The 14,460-nt window shown below is 36.3% G+C and overlaps 1 protein-coding gene across 6 annotated transcripts in view; it reads right to left on the reverse strand.

Annotated features, from left to right (window-relative positions):
* Window positions 1–979: 979 nt before the first annotated feature.
* The window catches only part of ERCC6L2 (ERCC excision repair 6 like 2), a gene marked incomplete at its 3' end in the record, with an annotated part of 59,302 nt that continues 45,821 nt past the window's right edge, over window positions 980–14,460 (reverse strand). For 3 of the 6 annotated variants that reach the window (XM_083818977.1, XM_083818979.1, XM_083818980.1), the window contains 2 exons: window positions 7,423–7,607; window positions 4,708–6,665 (listed from right to left, as the gene is read on the reverse strand). In XM_083818977.1, coding sequence (XP_083675103.1) covers window positions 5,693–6,665; window positions 7,423–7,607 — 1,158 coding nt within the window. Of the gene's footprint in view, window positions 2,008–4,707; window positions 6,666–7,422; window positions 7,608–8,633; window positions 8,804–14,460 lie in introns of those variants that run through there. The other 3 variants (XR_014577108.1, XR_014577107.1, XM_083818978.1) reach the window with 3 other exon arrangements.

Genomic DNA, 14,460 nt, shown 5'->3' on the forward strand with positions numbered 1-14,460 from the left:
TTAAATTGTGATTATACTGTTAGCCATTTCCCTTCCCTAAGAATGAATTATTATTAATTAATTATTTCCCTTTCCTATTAATGCTGCTTTCACTCACTGTGCTCAGGCTATGGTGCTGGCGTTGGTCTGCCTTTCAGTGCTCGAAGTCATGACCCGCTAAAGCTGAGCAAATACATCCTTTCAAACTGCCTTTTTGTGTTCATGAAATGTTTGTATGCACACCCGGACTTTTTTAAACACATTCATTATTGGAAATTATTCATCCTCCCTCCCCCAGACTGAAAAATGAAATGTGTGGACCACATGGCTATTCCCAAATCCAGTTATAAGCATAGCTCTAATTTGTAAAACATGCTTAAGATCCGAACTGCACTTACAAAACAGACCCAGGACACACACACTGTTTTTAAGTGGGTCTGGTGACAGTTTTGTAAACAGGTTGCTGACAGAGCTGCATTTGTTACTGCAGGCAGGGTCAGATTTCTTACCATTTCACTGGCATCCTATTCCCCCCACCCCCCGTCAAAGAATTCCCACCGAAGCCAAGGGGAACTATTGGAACCTTCTGTCGGGTCAGGGACCCAGAACCAGAACCATCAGAACCCCATCAGCTACAAGAGCAAGGAAACTGCAATAAGGAACAGGAAAAAACAAACAAACAAACAAACAAAAAACCAACCAAACTTGCAAGCCGTTTCCAGCTGGAAGCAAGGACAAAAAAAAAAAAAAAAAAAAAAAGAGATCCTTCTCCTCTGGGCTGATTTAATCAGGTGATTTAATCAGGTTAATTGAGATCAGGTGATAACTGCCACGAAGCCATTTCCTTACGATTGGAAGCTGTTACAACTTCCCAGTAGTCTGTGCCTCACTGCAATCAAGCAGGAACCTGTGAGTGGAAGCTGTATGAATCTCACTCCACTGAAATCCTAAACACAGAATTCCCCAAAGCCTCCTTCATTTTCAAATCCAAACAAAATGATAGTCACAGATTTCCATTAAGAAAAAAGCTGTTTATTTTTAACATTTGAAGGATATGCCTTCAAAATGTCATCCTTTTTGAATTAGTTCATCTTTTTAAAATCATACACACATCTTATTCATGACAAAAATATTTTATACACACATCCCTAGGGCACTAAATTGCAGTATTTATGGGTTAAGTGATACTCCCTAGTAAAATAAGTTAAATTTGCACAGGAAGATACAGAGTAACATAAATCTTACTTCAAGACATCACCCTGTGGCTCAGCTTAATTACAGATTAAAATAAAAATGCATTTCCACAAATAAATTAGCAGTACTTGGCATAGATGTGAATAAAACATGCATTTCTGTGGAGGTTTTGACATACACATTTTGTCATCTTACAGATGAGAAGCAATTTCCTCATTACTTCAGAAATATGATGACTTCTTTCTTGGGAATTAGTTCTGCATTTCAGCCTTGTACCTGTACATTTCTACTGCATGAAAACTTCTAAAAGAAAGGAAAGAAGGAAGTGTTGACCTAACTCAATCTGATCTCATCTTCCCCATTATCTATTGATTTAGGCCATGTCTGACAATCTAGTGGTGCTTGAGTGAAATCTCTCCCTAGCACTTTGGTATAAACTAAAATAGACATTATTTAGCCCCTTCTGGCCCTCAGATTATTTGAGAAGCTACCAGCCCTTCCCTCTGCCCTAAAATATGGACAGTTATATCCATATAGTTTCTAACAGATATTAGTCTCTCGCATTCTTAACGACCTCCAACATTGGCACTCCTCCCTAAGCAACATATTATACAATATTTACTCTTAGAGACTTGTCCTGTTATCTAACCTGTTATCTTTGGTGTGGCTTAAGCCACTCACCTCTTGTCTTTTCACAGTGGAAGCGAAGGAACTATGCCCTTTCTCTTTGCAGCATTTTTATGCATTTGAAGGCCATATTCTTTGTTCCACCAAATCTTCTCCTCTGTAGGATAAGCAGCAGCAGTTTGCCTCACTAAGCAGAAGAATGCTGATCTGTAAATAAAAATCAGTATTAATGCCATCAATCAAAGGCCTTAATTTATGTCCTACTTAGTAATATCAACAAGAAGGGTCCAGATATTCCCTATCTTACATTGACTTCTTTTAACTGTACATAATTCAAAAGCACCAATAACTAACAGTTTTATGGTTCCTTTATTTTCTTAGTTGAGACTAAAAAAAAAAAAAAAGAAAAACAAAACAAAATAAAAACAATAAGCAGCTGCTCCAATTGACTGTACTGAATTTCATTTTGCATCTTAAATGTCATTGTATAATAAAATGCTAACAGCATAGATTCAGGGTTAAAGAAAGAGAAACAACTAGGGAACACATTTATTTTACACACATTAGTTGTCTATAAGCCTCTTACTACTTCATCATGTACATTCAGAACTGAGCTCCTTTGTTCCAGGTAACTAAGTCAGATTTCCCAGTTCAGTTTTTAGATGGCTCCCACTTACAACAAGCGCATAACAGTTAACAGACAGAGCAAAGCCTACAACAGCTTCCCATGACCTAAAGTAGAAGCTGCTCCAGATCAAATTTAAGCTTATTTTCCAATGGGCAGTCATCCAGACCACAAAAACCACCACCATTCACAGACTGCTGCTGTGCAGCTTCAGTGTCCAAGGTTTTAAAATTTCATAACATTTACCCTTCACATAAAACAATTTATACAGTATACTCAATGTAAAACCCTATGCTAATACAGCATTAAATTTAAGATGTCAAAGCTTACAGAAATCAAAGATTATGGTTAAGGTTTCCAGAGCAACATGAAGTTGAAGTCTTGGCCTCTTTTGGTTGTGTGTTATGATAAGGTACTCCTTCATACGATATCGTAGTATTGAGAAACGTGACAGACTATGAGGCATACGAGACATGACATTGCTTATCTTATAACCACTTCTCTTTATCTGTGAAAAACTTTTCATTTGGAGATTTTATTACAGCCAGTGTTTCAGGAGTAAGATGACAAGTTGTGCGTATGTAGAAGTCTTCTTACTCCACATATACTGTATTGCATGTTCTCAAAAACTGACAACATAACCTCTGACTTTCTGAATTATGTGTATTATATCACCTACAGAAACAAAAGAAAGATCCAATAGGTGTTTTCCTTTAAAGTACACCTCCAAGAGTATTACTTTTACACAGATGTATGGAATTATTTTTAGCATTTTGGATGCAGAATATAAAGAACTCTTAGGGTCGTGTTCCTTAGCATCCTGGTAGAATAAATTAGTGTTCTATTGCAGAATTAGTTGGGTAGTGTACAGCCCATGTACCTCACCTTGCAATCATGACTAGATTAAAAACAAACAAACAAAAAAAACATTATTATGCATCCTTCTATTGGATAATGCATGTGTTTAATGCATGCATCAGAGAAAGGACTTATGGCTGAACCTTCAATCCTCATTTTTAAATGCCTGAATCTGCAACCCTACATACCACTAGTGAACTGTTGTTCAAAAAGGAGGTTTAAAAAGTTCAACATAAAAATTATCTTCCCTGAAAGCTGTGAGTGAAAAGTAATAGTATATAAATTTGATGTTCTGAGAAGTGCTAATGTTAGATACTATGATCATATACAGGCACATTTCAATTCCTGTGTAGGAGGGTGAAGTCAAATGCAGAAAACGCACGTAAATATTTGCCTTGGCTGAAAAAGAGCAACCAGATCAAAACGAGCACACAGCAGCTGTCATGCCAAAACTAGAGGAACACAAAACACTCTACATTTAAGGACAGAAATCTGCAGAGAAATCTACATAGCAGAGGTTGAAATGCATTTGGTGCAAAGCTGGGAATGGCGTAAGTGCTTTCCTCAAGCATTCACAGCCGTACCAGCCTCTCCTTCAGCAGCCCTTGCAGTAGAGCCAACAGACACTGATGTGTCCACATCGAGGCCCATCACATGCCACAATGCCTACTTAGGAAACATACCCACAGCTGCCCCCCTCCTGCCCTCTTGAAAATAGGCTCAAAGGTTAAATAATGGGATATGACCACGTTACGCACAAATTCTCCTATGCTTTCAGTGGTGACAGGATTCACGGTGTGCACACACCTACTGTACTCAGTCATTTATTCCTTGGAATTGCTGACCGTCCACATAGATGAGATAATGGACCATCTTGAGAGAAAGGTCTGACTTGAAAGTGGGTGACTGAACCTTCACAATGGAGTGTGACCGATTGTTTCAGGAGCTCTCCAGGTGGCAGTTTTGGAGAGTTCTTCAAATTCCCTAAGGGAGCTCCTGCTGTCTAGTTTAATTTGTGTACTTAAAATGTATTAAGTAACATTCTTGGTGGAGCGTCCCCAGGTTCCTGCTGCAGAAACAGCTGAAGTATCGTAGTGGAGTAAACTGATGTAGTGCAGCAAGAATTACAATTACGTAATTGTATTCACTGTATTAAGCATAACACGACTGACAAAACTTCCAACTATCAGCAGAAGCTGAATTTAGGCTGCAGTGCACTTTACAGTAATATTTAGTGTCAACAGCAAAACTAACTCAACAGATTACAGTTAATTTCCTCAAAGTTATTTCATTGTTTTTTTTTAAGACTACGCAAGCCTGAGTTTAGAAAAAAAAACCTGACAGTCCACATACACAGTAGCATGGTATTTTTTTTAAGTGCACATAAAATACCATATCACAGTTTTAAAAAATAACATAAAAAATTAATAAAACATTTTTATTAAAATTTTTAAATAAAATCAGGATACAGTACTTATAAAAGGAAACTTGTTTCATTTGTTAAGCTGAGCAAGAAATGACAGTTTTCAAGTATAGGCTATATTTGTTTTACATTATTGTACTACCCGTATCTTTTCATACCAAATACATGTATGAAATGAAGAGACAACAAGTCTCAATTACTGAATGGCAATACATTCTTCTTGAAATTTGCTAGAAATCAGAATATATTTTATTCCACTTGAAAATAGAAACCTTTTTCCTTACAGTTACCAACATCAAAGTATTGTTCAGACTACATAATCTGACAAAGGCATCAGAGAAGTCTATAAAAATAAAAAAAGGGAGAAGTGTAGTGACAGATGAAATTTGAAACCTCACATCATTTAACATGCAGTAGATCTCACACTGAAGATGACAGTGAACAAACTAAAATTGGTGCTCCTTCACATCAACTAAGCTGAGGAACTCACTGCCACAGGATACTGAAGTTAATTAGAAGCTCCACAGCTTTGAAGAGAGACTGAGCAAAATCAAAGAAAAAAAATCCATTGCAGTCTAGAAATCACCCATCTCTGGAAGCCCCTGAGTCCTCAGTAGCTCAGAAAATATGAAGAGTTGCTTTGTCAAATCCTGTTACCATACTCAGATGCTGCCAAGATGTCTGAGGGTAGCAAATGTGCACACAGGGAAAACTGCTTAGCACTGCTACCGACTCTAGGAATATAATCAGGATTCAAGAAAGCAAAGTGCACTCAAAACATTCAAAAAGAATTTAATCTAAAATTGTTATGTCAGCTTACGATAATATACAATTTAGTCAATGTAAAATGTACATTGGTATCATCATAAATATGATTTCATCACTTTACATTTCATTTCATGGAGGTATCATGTTTTGCTGAAGTTCTACACATTTTAATGTTAATTTAACTAAAACAATTATAGTCCAACTCATGTAGAAAATCTTCATTTTGCTACATCACAAGATGTAGCAGTGGATGGTTCATCTGGATCATCTATATTGTGTTTTTTCCATAGAAAGTTCTCATTTTTTTTCCAAAGAGAACTTTCACATACACCTCTCTTTTCTGTCACTGGTGGATGAGGTGCTCTTTCACACAGCTCCTCTATGACCGCCAGGTCCGTGAGCTTTCTGAGGCTCTCCTCATTCTGCTCATTCAGCATGTCCCAGAAGTCTTTCGGTCTCTCCTTTGATTTTTCTACTTGCCCTGAAGGGATTCTCCTTGGTGATTCCGTAGGCTCATTTCCACCATTTCCGAAGAGGTCATCAAGAATAGAGGTATCTCCAAGCAAGTCCACAAAAGGCTTCTTATAAGTCTTAGCTTTTCTCTCCTTGTTTTCTGACTGAGACAGGGATCTTTTTCTTGGCAGCTCTGTTACTTCTGAATCCTGCTGTTCTTCACAACTTTTTACAGACAGCACCTCAATTATTTCTGATTTACTGCTTAATGAACCAGATGCCATAAAATCCTTGAATGCCTGACTGTTTCTCCTTTCAATATATTGAGTAGCATCAGTGAGTGATTGTTTGTATTTTGTATTTTTAACACACACATTATCTTGCAAACAGGAGTCATTGTGAAGCTGCTCTACTTCTTCACAGCTTTGCTGTTTCTGCATTCCTGTAGTTCCACTCAGAAGTTCTTTAGCTGATGAAAGTCTAGACTTGCGTCTTCCAAAATTAACAACAGATTTTCTTTTTCTGGAGTTTCTTGCATCCGCTTCTTTTTCCACATAGTCGTGAGAAACTTGTGCTGGTATTTCAACTGGAAATAAAGATGCCATCTCTGGATGCTTTGAAATGTAAAATTCTTTCAACATCTTCTGCCGTGTTTCTGATGTAACTTTTGTAATATGTTCTGCAAGTTCTTCCACTGATCCCATATTGAAGTGGGATACCATTTCCTCAAATTGTCTCCTGTAATTATCAAGAAGAAAAAATGTTTTATAACCGACAACTTTAATTAGGAACAAAAGAAGTAATTTTCAAAATTGCTTATATACCAACTACCATAGTGATTTCCTTGTCACAAGGCCAAATTAAAAATATATACCAAATCCCAATTCCAGGTTTGCCCACTTAGCAATAGCTTTCCACTTTCTTTTCCACATACCACCTGGCTATCTATGCACCAATGGAATTTAATTATCAACATTAACAGCAACAATTTGGGGAAAAAGGAAAAATGAGACAGAAAAACTCTTATCTTTCCAAAGATGAAGGGGAAAAAAATTAAAAGAAATATTAAAAAAATACTGAGTTTCATGATAAAAAGTATATATAACGTCCAATGTTTTTACAGTCTATGAAAGTGATGAAATCTAGACAAAACCAGTAGGCAGTCAGAAGCTCACATTGTAACATTTCTTGTTTCTAAACAGCTAAAACATTAGCTTGCAATACTGCATGGTGCACATACCATGAACACTGCGGTGATGACATCTGCACAGTGTCATATAACGTATGACAGACTGAACCAACACATTAAACTGATTTGTGGGTTCCATTTGTTTTATTAATCAATTATGCTACTCCGTAAAGTTTGAGTGGAAGTGTCCCATTAGTTCTGCTCTTGCCACAGAAAATCATCAGTATTCCCTGAGTAGGGTTGAAACGAAGACAACAGTAACATTAAGTTTAGAATTTTACTTTGTTCTCACCAAAACAGACTCACCTGCGGATTTCTTTGGGTGTCTTTCCAACCAAGAAGGTGGTTGAACCCACTCTGTGTACTTTTTTGTTTTTCTGGATCACAGGATGCACAACATAGAGGTGTTGCTTACTGTTCAACATCATTTCTTTCCCTCTTTTCATAATGTTCGTCCCCACCATCTCTTCTTCAAGGGTTTCTTCATCTTTCTACCAAAACAAGACATGGAAATTGTCAAAACAGCTGTGTCTCTGAAACAACGTTGTTGTGACTGCTTCTGAAGCTCAAGAATTTGTGTGCTAGGACTGGGATTCAGAGCTGCATTGTAAACTCTCCAGTATGCCACAAGCTTCCTGGTACAGTGAAGGGAAGTCTTAGTTCTCTAAGAGTAAACTGGGATACTGTACCAAACATGTTAGTTAGGATAACTGAAAGACCACAAAGTTCTCTAATGCATTAACAGGTGTTATACAAATACTTAATCTCAGGCCACGGAACCCAAACCTCACTTAGAACCTCCAAATATAATTGGGAAAAAAAAAAAAAGATTTATTTGTATGTTATAGTCTTAATAGATATATATCTTACTTGATTTATTTAGTACAATATTATTTAGATTCTCTGCTTCCTAATAATTCCTGATAATATGTATTATTATATATAATGATACAAATAGAGATACCAAAATTAAGGAAAGAACATTTTTGTCAATATCAAAATATCTAACACACAAACAATTTATAAAACATGTAAGGTTACTTTTGAAAGTATCACTATGCTTGCCTGAAAATGTGGAGAAAACAACTATACATTCTACTTACATTATAATACATTTAAGAGCAAAACACACTGTAGACATGATGACTCTTACATGGAGATTGCGAATTTTAATTTTAATGGACATCAATTGAATTCAAGAAGACTGGTACAGGTCAACTCATCATGCATTGACAGTCAACTTCTTGCACAAAAATATTATACCTTTTTTTTTTTTCCCCTCCCAGAAATTCACCTAAGTTCTTGTGCACTTTTCTCCTCTCCCAAAAGGCAAGCCAACAGGAATATGAAAAGTAAAGAATGCATTTGAACAGGGCGGGGGGGAACAAAGAAAAACAGAAAAGCTATACCATCTTTTCCCCAAAACGAGGTCAGGGAAAAAAAAAAAATGCTTAATGATGTCCTCAGTCCCCCTACTGATACTATCTGAAAGATGAAAGCACAAACTGTGTTCACACCTTGTCATCTGCAGTTCAAAATTTGGTTTTGGATCTACAGTGTTTCTTCCCAATGTGTTTCTATTTGATCCATGTCCACTTCCTTTATTTCCATGGGCTGTTCACAATGTTCTTGAGCTTTAGGATTGCACATCTGTTCCCAATCCATTACTTTGGCAAGTAACCTCAAACTAGCATACAAAGAGAGTTTATACAGGTATAGATTTTCACTCTTTAAGCTACATGCACAATTCCAAACATCAGAATTTCAATACATTATTACAGTAAACAAAACTGAAACCAAGGCTCCAATTAAAATTAAGATTAAAAAACCTGTCTATATCTCAATATTACGATAACAACAAAATTAACATTGAATTAGCAGATGTCATCTGCAGCATAAATATTCTATTGTTATCTTGCTAATTCTGTATATATTTAAAATATTTACAGGTTTATTTCCTTTTTTTTTTTTTAAAAAAAAAGATTTGCACGGATGATAGAGAACTTACTTGGGAAAACATATTGGAAAAAAATAAACCAATGCCAGTTTTAAAGTATATCTGTTCTGATGTAATTTTGGCATGACTAAATAGTTATAGCATTCAGACTTTACTGTGACAATACATAGAGTATTTGTCACTCTGTCACGAAATTGGGATTGCGTAATCTAATAATAATTGTAGAATACAAGCCCGACCATGTTAATGCCTGTCTTAAAAGCATTTAAAGCCTCCAGAAAAGTACATTCAACTACCACTTAATAAACTAGACCAAAGTATAAAAGGCAGCAACACTTTGCTTACATATCTGTTCACGCTCAGATTAAAAACTCTTTGGAGGACAAAAAGGCAAATTTTGTAGACATACTGGAAGTCGTATAATTCTGCAAAGACAGACAATTTCTGTGAAAAACTGCTAACTGTAAATAACTTCAGAGATGGCATATTTACTTCTGGAAGTACAAAACTTAACTACACTGACTAGCAGCGCCAACCAGAAAGAAACAGCAAGGTATCACTGTATACACACAGATGGTTCCTCCTTTTCTACCCAAATTAGCAGCTCAAAGATTTTTCCTGACTCTACAAAGAGTTTGTGGAAACAAGTTACCCCAAGAGTTGTGAGAGCTAATGGCCACTGTGAGTTACTCTTGAAAATCTTATCACAGCTCTCTGGAGCAAGGCCAGTTAGTTACATGGCACCCAGTTAGGCTGAAATAAAACTGGCTCTCTTGAACTTCAGAATGTTTCTGAGAGTTTGCCAACTTAAATCCAGCCCCAAATTCATATTCATATATACACACATATATATGCATAATAAGCCTAAGCATTTTGTGCCTAAGCGTTTTATCAGTAAAACTAAAACACTTGTTTCAGTAGTTTTTCTCAAGATGGGTCAGGGCTGTCTAACGGTCCAATCTGAAGTTTGTTACTCTGAATGACACATGGCTGCTGATGTTCAAGCTACTGATAACATTTCCACATGTATAGATGAAAATATTCCCTGTATTTTTCTACTTGCATTACCATTAAAAAAGCGAAAACTTCAACCAACACTCCAGCACTGTATTTCTTAGCTTTCTTTTGAATCTGATGTCATCTGTTAATCATTAATTCTACTGTTTCCTCCCTCTCAAAAATGTTTTTTTTTGATTCCCTTTAAATGCTTGCCTTCTAACTTAACTATTCAAATCTATTTTATGATGCAAAATTCGTTTTGACAGCTATTTTCTTTTCCTCAAGTGCTTTCTCTACCATCACACCGTCATGTGTCCCTCCCGTTATCTGTTCCTACATCCAATTCCACTTTGACTTTAGAAACCTGGTCTCGTGAATCTGAATTAGCACATGTCATATGCCTCAGGCAATCCCGCAGAGTAAGACAAATCGATTGAATCTCATTCAGCTAGGAACCTCTGACTGTTGTTCTTACATTACTGACACTAGCACATTCAACAACGTATTCATACAAAGGGTCTCCCATCCAAAAATTTATGATCTGAAGAAGGGAATAATACAGGAAAAAAAAATCCTTCACCCCAAGGACTCTGTGCATTGGAAGTGCACTTTACCTTTGCTTAACTTATAGTATTGTATATTAATTAATTTACTTAGATAACCACAAGCGTTGTTGAACTTCTCAAAAGAACATGCTGATGAAAAAGAATTCTTGCCAAACATTATGCCATCACACACATTACTGTGTTAATTTTTTTGTGCACTGCAGTGCACATCTTCTAATTAGCCTTCTGAAATATATGATGCAAAGCTAAAGCAATAATTAGTGTATCCCAAATGTATTTTAGAAGATTTTTTTTAAAAAGGATTGAAAGCAATTACAAAAGGAGTCTTTATTAAATACTTAACTATGTTAAAGTACACACAGAAATTTCCACTGCTCGAAGTGGAAGTTTCCCTTTAAACTTCACCACATACTCACTGGTCATCTGATAAATTAAGTGCACATATACTGAATTACCTGTAACACACCTTTATATGTTACTGCATTCTTCACATTTTCTCCTTTCTCAAACCATTGTACATTGGCATGGGAAACAAGTAACACCTAAATTCCTTTAATCAAAGACAAAAAGTACTAATGTATTATTGAATTACTGAATGTGATATTTTTACCAGTGTCTTCAAACTTATGCCACTCCTCTTTGCCAAGAAAATCTCAGCACAAAGTTTAGGATAAATAGAAAATTTATCTTCAAACACAGGCATGTATATAACACACCCAAAGAGCTATAGATACAAGTTGATCAGTAGAAGCAACATTTTTTGGATTCAAAAAAGTTACACGAGAAAAGGTTACACTGCAGAAAACATCCCAGGAAATGGGGGGGTGGGGGTGTGTGTGGAATGTAAAAGAAGAACAGTAAAATGAAATTCGGAAGTGTCACTGTCAATGATGGAAAGTAACATGTAAATGAGCAGTCATTTCTTCCCATTTTACACTTATTTTCTTATTCTGCCCCATCTTCATTTATTGCGTTGGCTCTAAAGAGCCTAGGAAAGAAGAGTGGTCATTACATAACTTTGCAGAAAACAGTTTTAGAAGTATTCAGAAAACCTTGGGACTCTTACCACTCACGAAAAAATGTCAGAGAAACCATTCATTTTCACCTTTCACGTTCCGTTTAAACTCTGGTATTTTCAACTTAAACACGGTATGTACACCCTTCCTATCTTTCTGCCACAGAAGGTATTTTCCTCTATTCCTTCTTCGTTTGTTAGGTATGCTTCTTACTCATAAAACTATACCTAAGGTTCTGGATACTAATAATGAGTTTCAATTTCTTTGAGTTACATATTACATACAGGCTGTAACCATGAGTCCAGCACCTGCACCTTTGAGTCCCACATCAGTACACACTTAAAGACTCATGCTCTTCAAGGACATGCAGCTGAGAATCAAGCAAAAAATGTAAGTGCTACAGTACAGCAGTCACTTCTGCTTAGAGATTCCAACAGCTCTTGGATCTGATTGCTCCGTGCGCCTCCCACCACACAGTTACAGGAGTTTTTAAAACAGCATACACATACCCAAGCCAATTCATGCCTATTTTTGATGGTATAAAACTTCTGCCTATGTCCTTCCTGCTACAGGCTGTGCTCTGTGGCAGTGACTGCAAATGCATGAGCATCCTCACACGTGACCGATCATCTTAGGCCTGTGACCTCCCCCTTTTTCTCTGTAGCCCCTTCAAGCAAAGCAATAGAGAACAATGTTCATCTTTTTAAGTACAGCAAGATGAAAACGTGTGATAGAGCAGATGAGCAGAGTCTAGGAGTGAGATGAGTAGAGAAAAAGACACAGGTGCAGGGATGATACTTATTTTTTTTAGGCTGTCTCTTCTTGCCTATGGCATTTTCTTGAGTAACCGGACTTTGAGGATAATGAAGTTCCTACAGAGGCCTGAAGATGAAAACACGTTTGCACAATTACTCCTCAGCCATAGCTGTACGACATCTGAGTATCCTCCGCTCTGCTATTGCTTAACTGAAGAATCATTATGGTAGGTACCTTGCCAGATACTGCTTTCCAGCAGCAATTCCCATCTCTGACTTCCCCACTCACATCTGGAGCAGTGTTACTAGCTTTTCTCTACACATGAAACCACTGCTGCCTGATATCCAGGATACCATCCCTTGAAGAGTTTTGTTGTCTGCTTTTGTTTCTGAAGTGAACAAGAATGGCCTTCTCAAATATCTTGTTACCTCAATCAGAAAAAAGCATGAAAACTGAGTTCAGTATGACCATCCCCTTAAAACTTGGCATGCAAGCAAATAACAGAACTGTATGCCATATTTTACCTTGCATTTTCCCACTATCCTCGAAACCTGACAAAACAGATGATTTCTCAGGTATATTACAAGTTGCAGCAGATATTGGGCAATTGTTATTATTCTGACCAAGTGATACTCATTGTATTTCACTGACTTTATCTACCCAAATTACAATTCTATATTATTTCAGTTAATCTTTTTTTCCCCATTAGTTTTCCCTTTTTTTGGTTCCCCCCACACCCACTCCCCAGTAGCCTTTTGGATAATATATATCCAAAAGTAGGACTTTCCTATATTCTGTTCTTGAATATATGCTATTCTTAGATAGTTTTTTACTTTGTCTACATTTTACATACTTGTCAGGACATTTCAGAAATAAACAGACTAAAATATTTGTTACCTGTTTGTCCTTGGTCTCATTTTCTCTCTTCTACACATACTCATGTCCAACAAGAATTTCTTCCTAAATCATTTTGCATGCCAAGGAAAACTGAGTATAATAGTGTCCTTTGAAAATTTCACGTAGTTTATCTAAAATTAAGGTCCCTCCACTCAAGATCACAGAAAAGCTACTTTCTTTGAATAATCCGAATGCTTCCACCTAATTTTTAAAAGAAAGCAGAATTGCTTTTCTACTTACAGATGATGTAATACTGAACAAATTACGTACTTCAAAGTGTTACAGTGACTTACACATCCTAGTTTGAAATATGCCTGAATCTTATCGTATATTAAATCAATTTCTAACATGTACGTTAATTTTCCTTCTAAATTTAACTTTCCTAACTGAAAGGCAGTCTTACACAGATTGAACTGGTCTATTGTTCTAGCAGAATAGGATTATAGAATGAGAATTAGAAGTAATTGTATTGCTAATGTTGAGTAGCTCAACTGTCTAGAAAATAAAGCTAACCTACTTTGGAATTTTAAAATACTCTTGAACAATTGCATTTATATTATTTCTGAATTAAAATGAATTCTATGACACCTAATATTTGATAATATCCTAGCAGACCAATAGCTGAAATACCATCCAAGCTACAAGAAAGAAGTTAGACTTAGACTTATCCAGTGTTCCAATTACTCCTCCAAAATATTCAGCCAACACACAGAGCAGGACTTGCACTTTTATATTTACCAGAGAATGGAGCTACACCTGCTGATAAAAGAAAATTTATCAGAGCACTATACAGTTATTTTCCCATTTGTCATCTCCACTTTTTTTTTCCTCACACAAACAGAGACTAGGGACTACACAGACTCTAGTATTTTGCTTGGCAGTGGAAAATAGCCTACTAAGTCAAATGAGGACAGATTGCTTTCTTTCTGTTTTGCATTTACTTCCCAGTTCCACTGTTTCTTCTCCAATACAGTACCAGCAAATTTTCTCATTAGGAGCAGTTTCTTTTAATTTGTTGATTTTTTTTTTAAATAAAAAATTCCTATAAACCATATTACCTTTTCGCAATGAACACAATGCCATAAATCAACATACTTATTGTTAGTGTTTGGATGAGAGGAGATAATCAGCCTATCTCAAAATTCAAAGCTAA

Source organism: Anser anser, assembly GCF_964211835.1.
Source record: "Anser anser genome assembly, chromosome: Z".
Lineage (NCBI taxonomy): Eukaryota > Metazoa > Chordata > Aves > Anseriformes > Anatidae > Anser > Anser anser.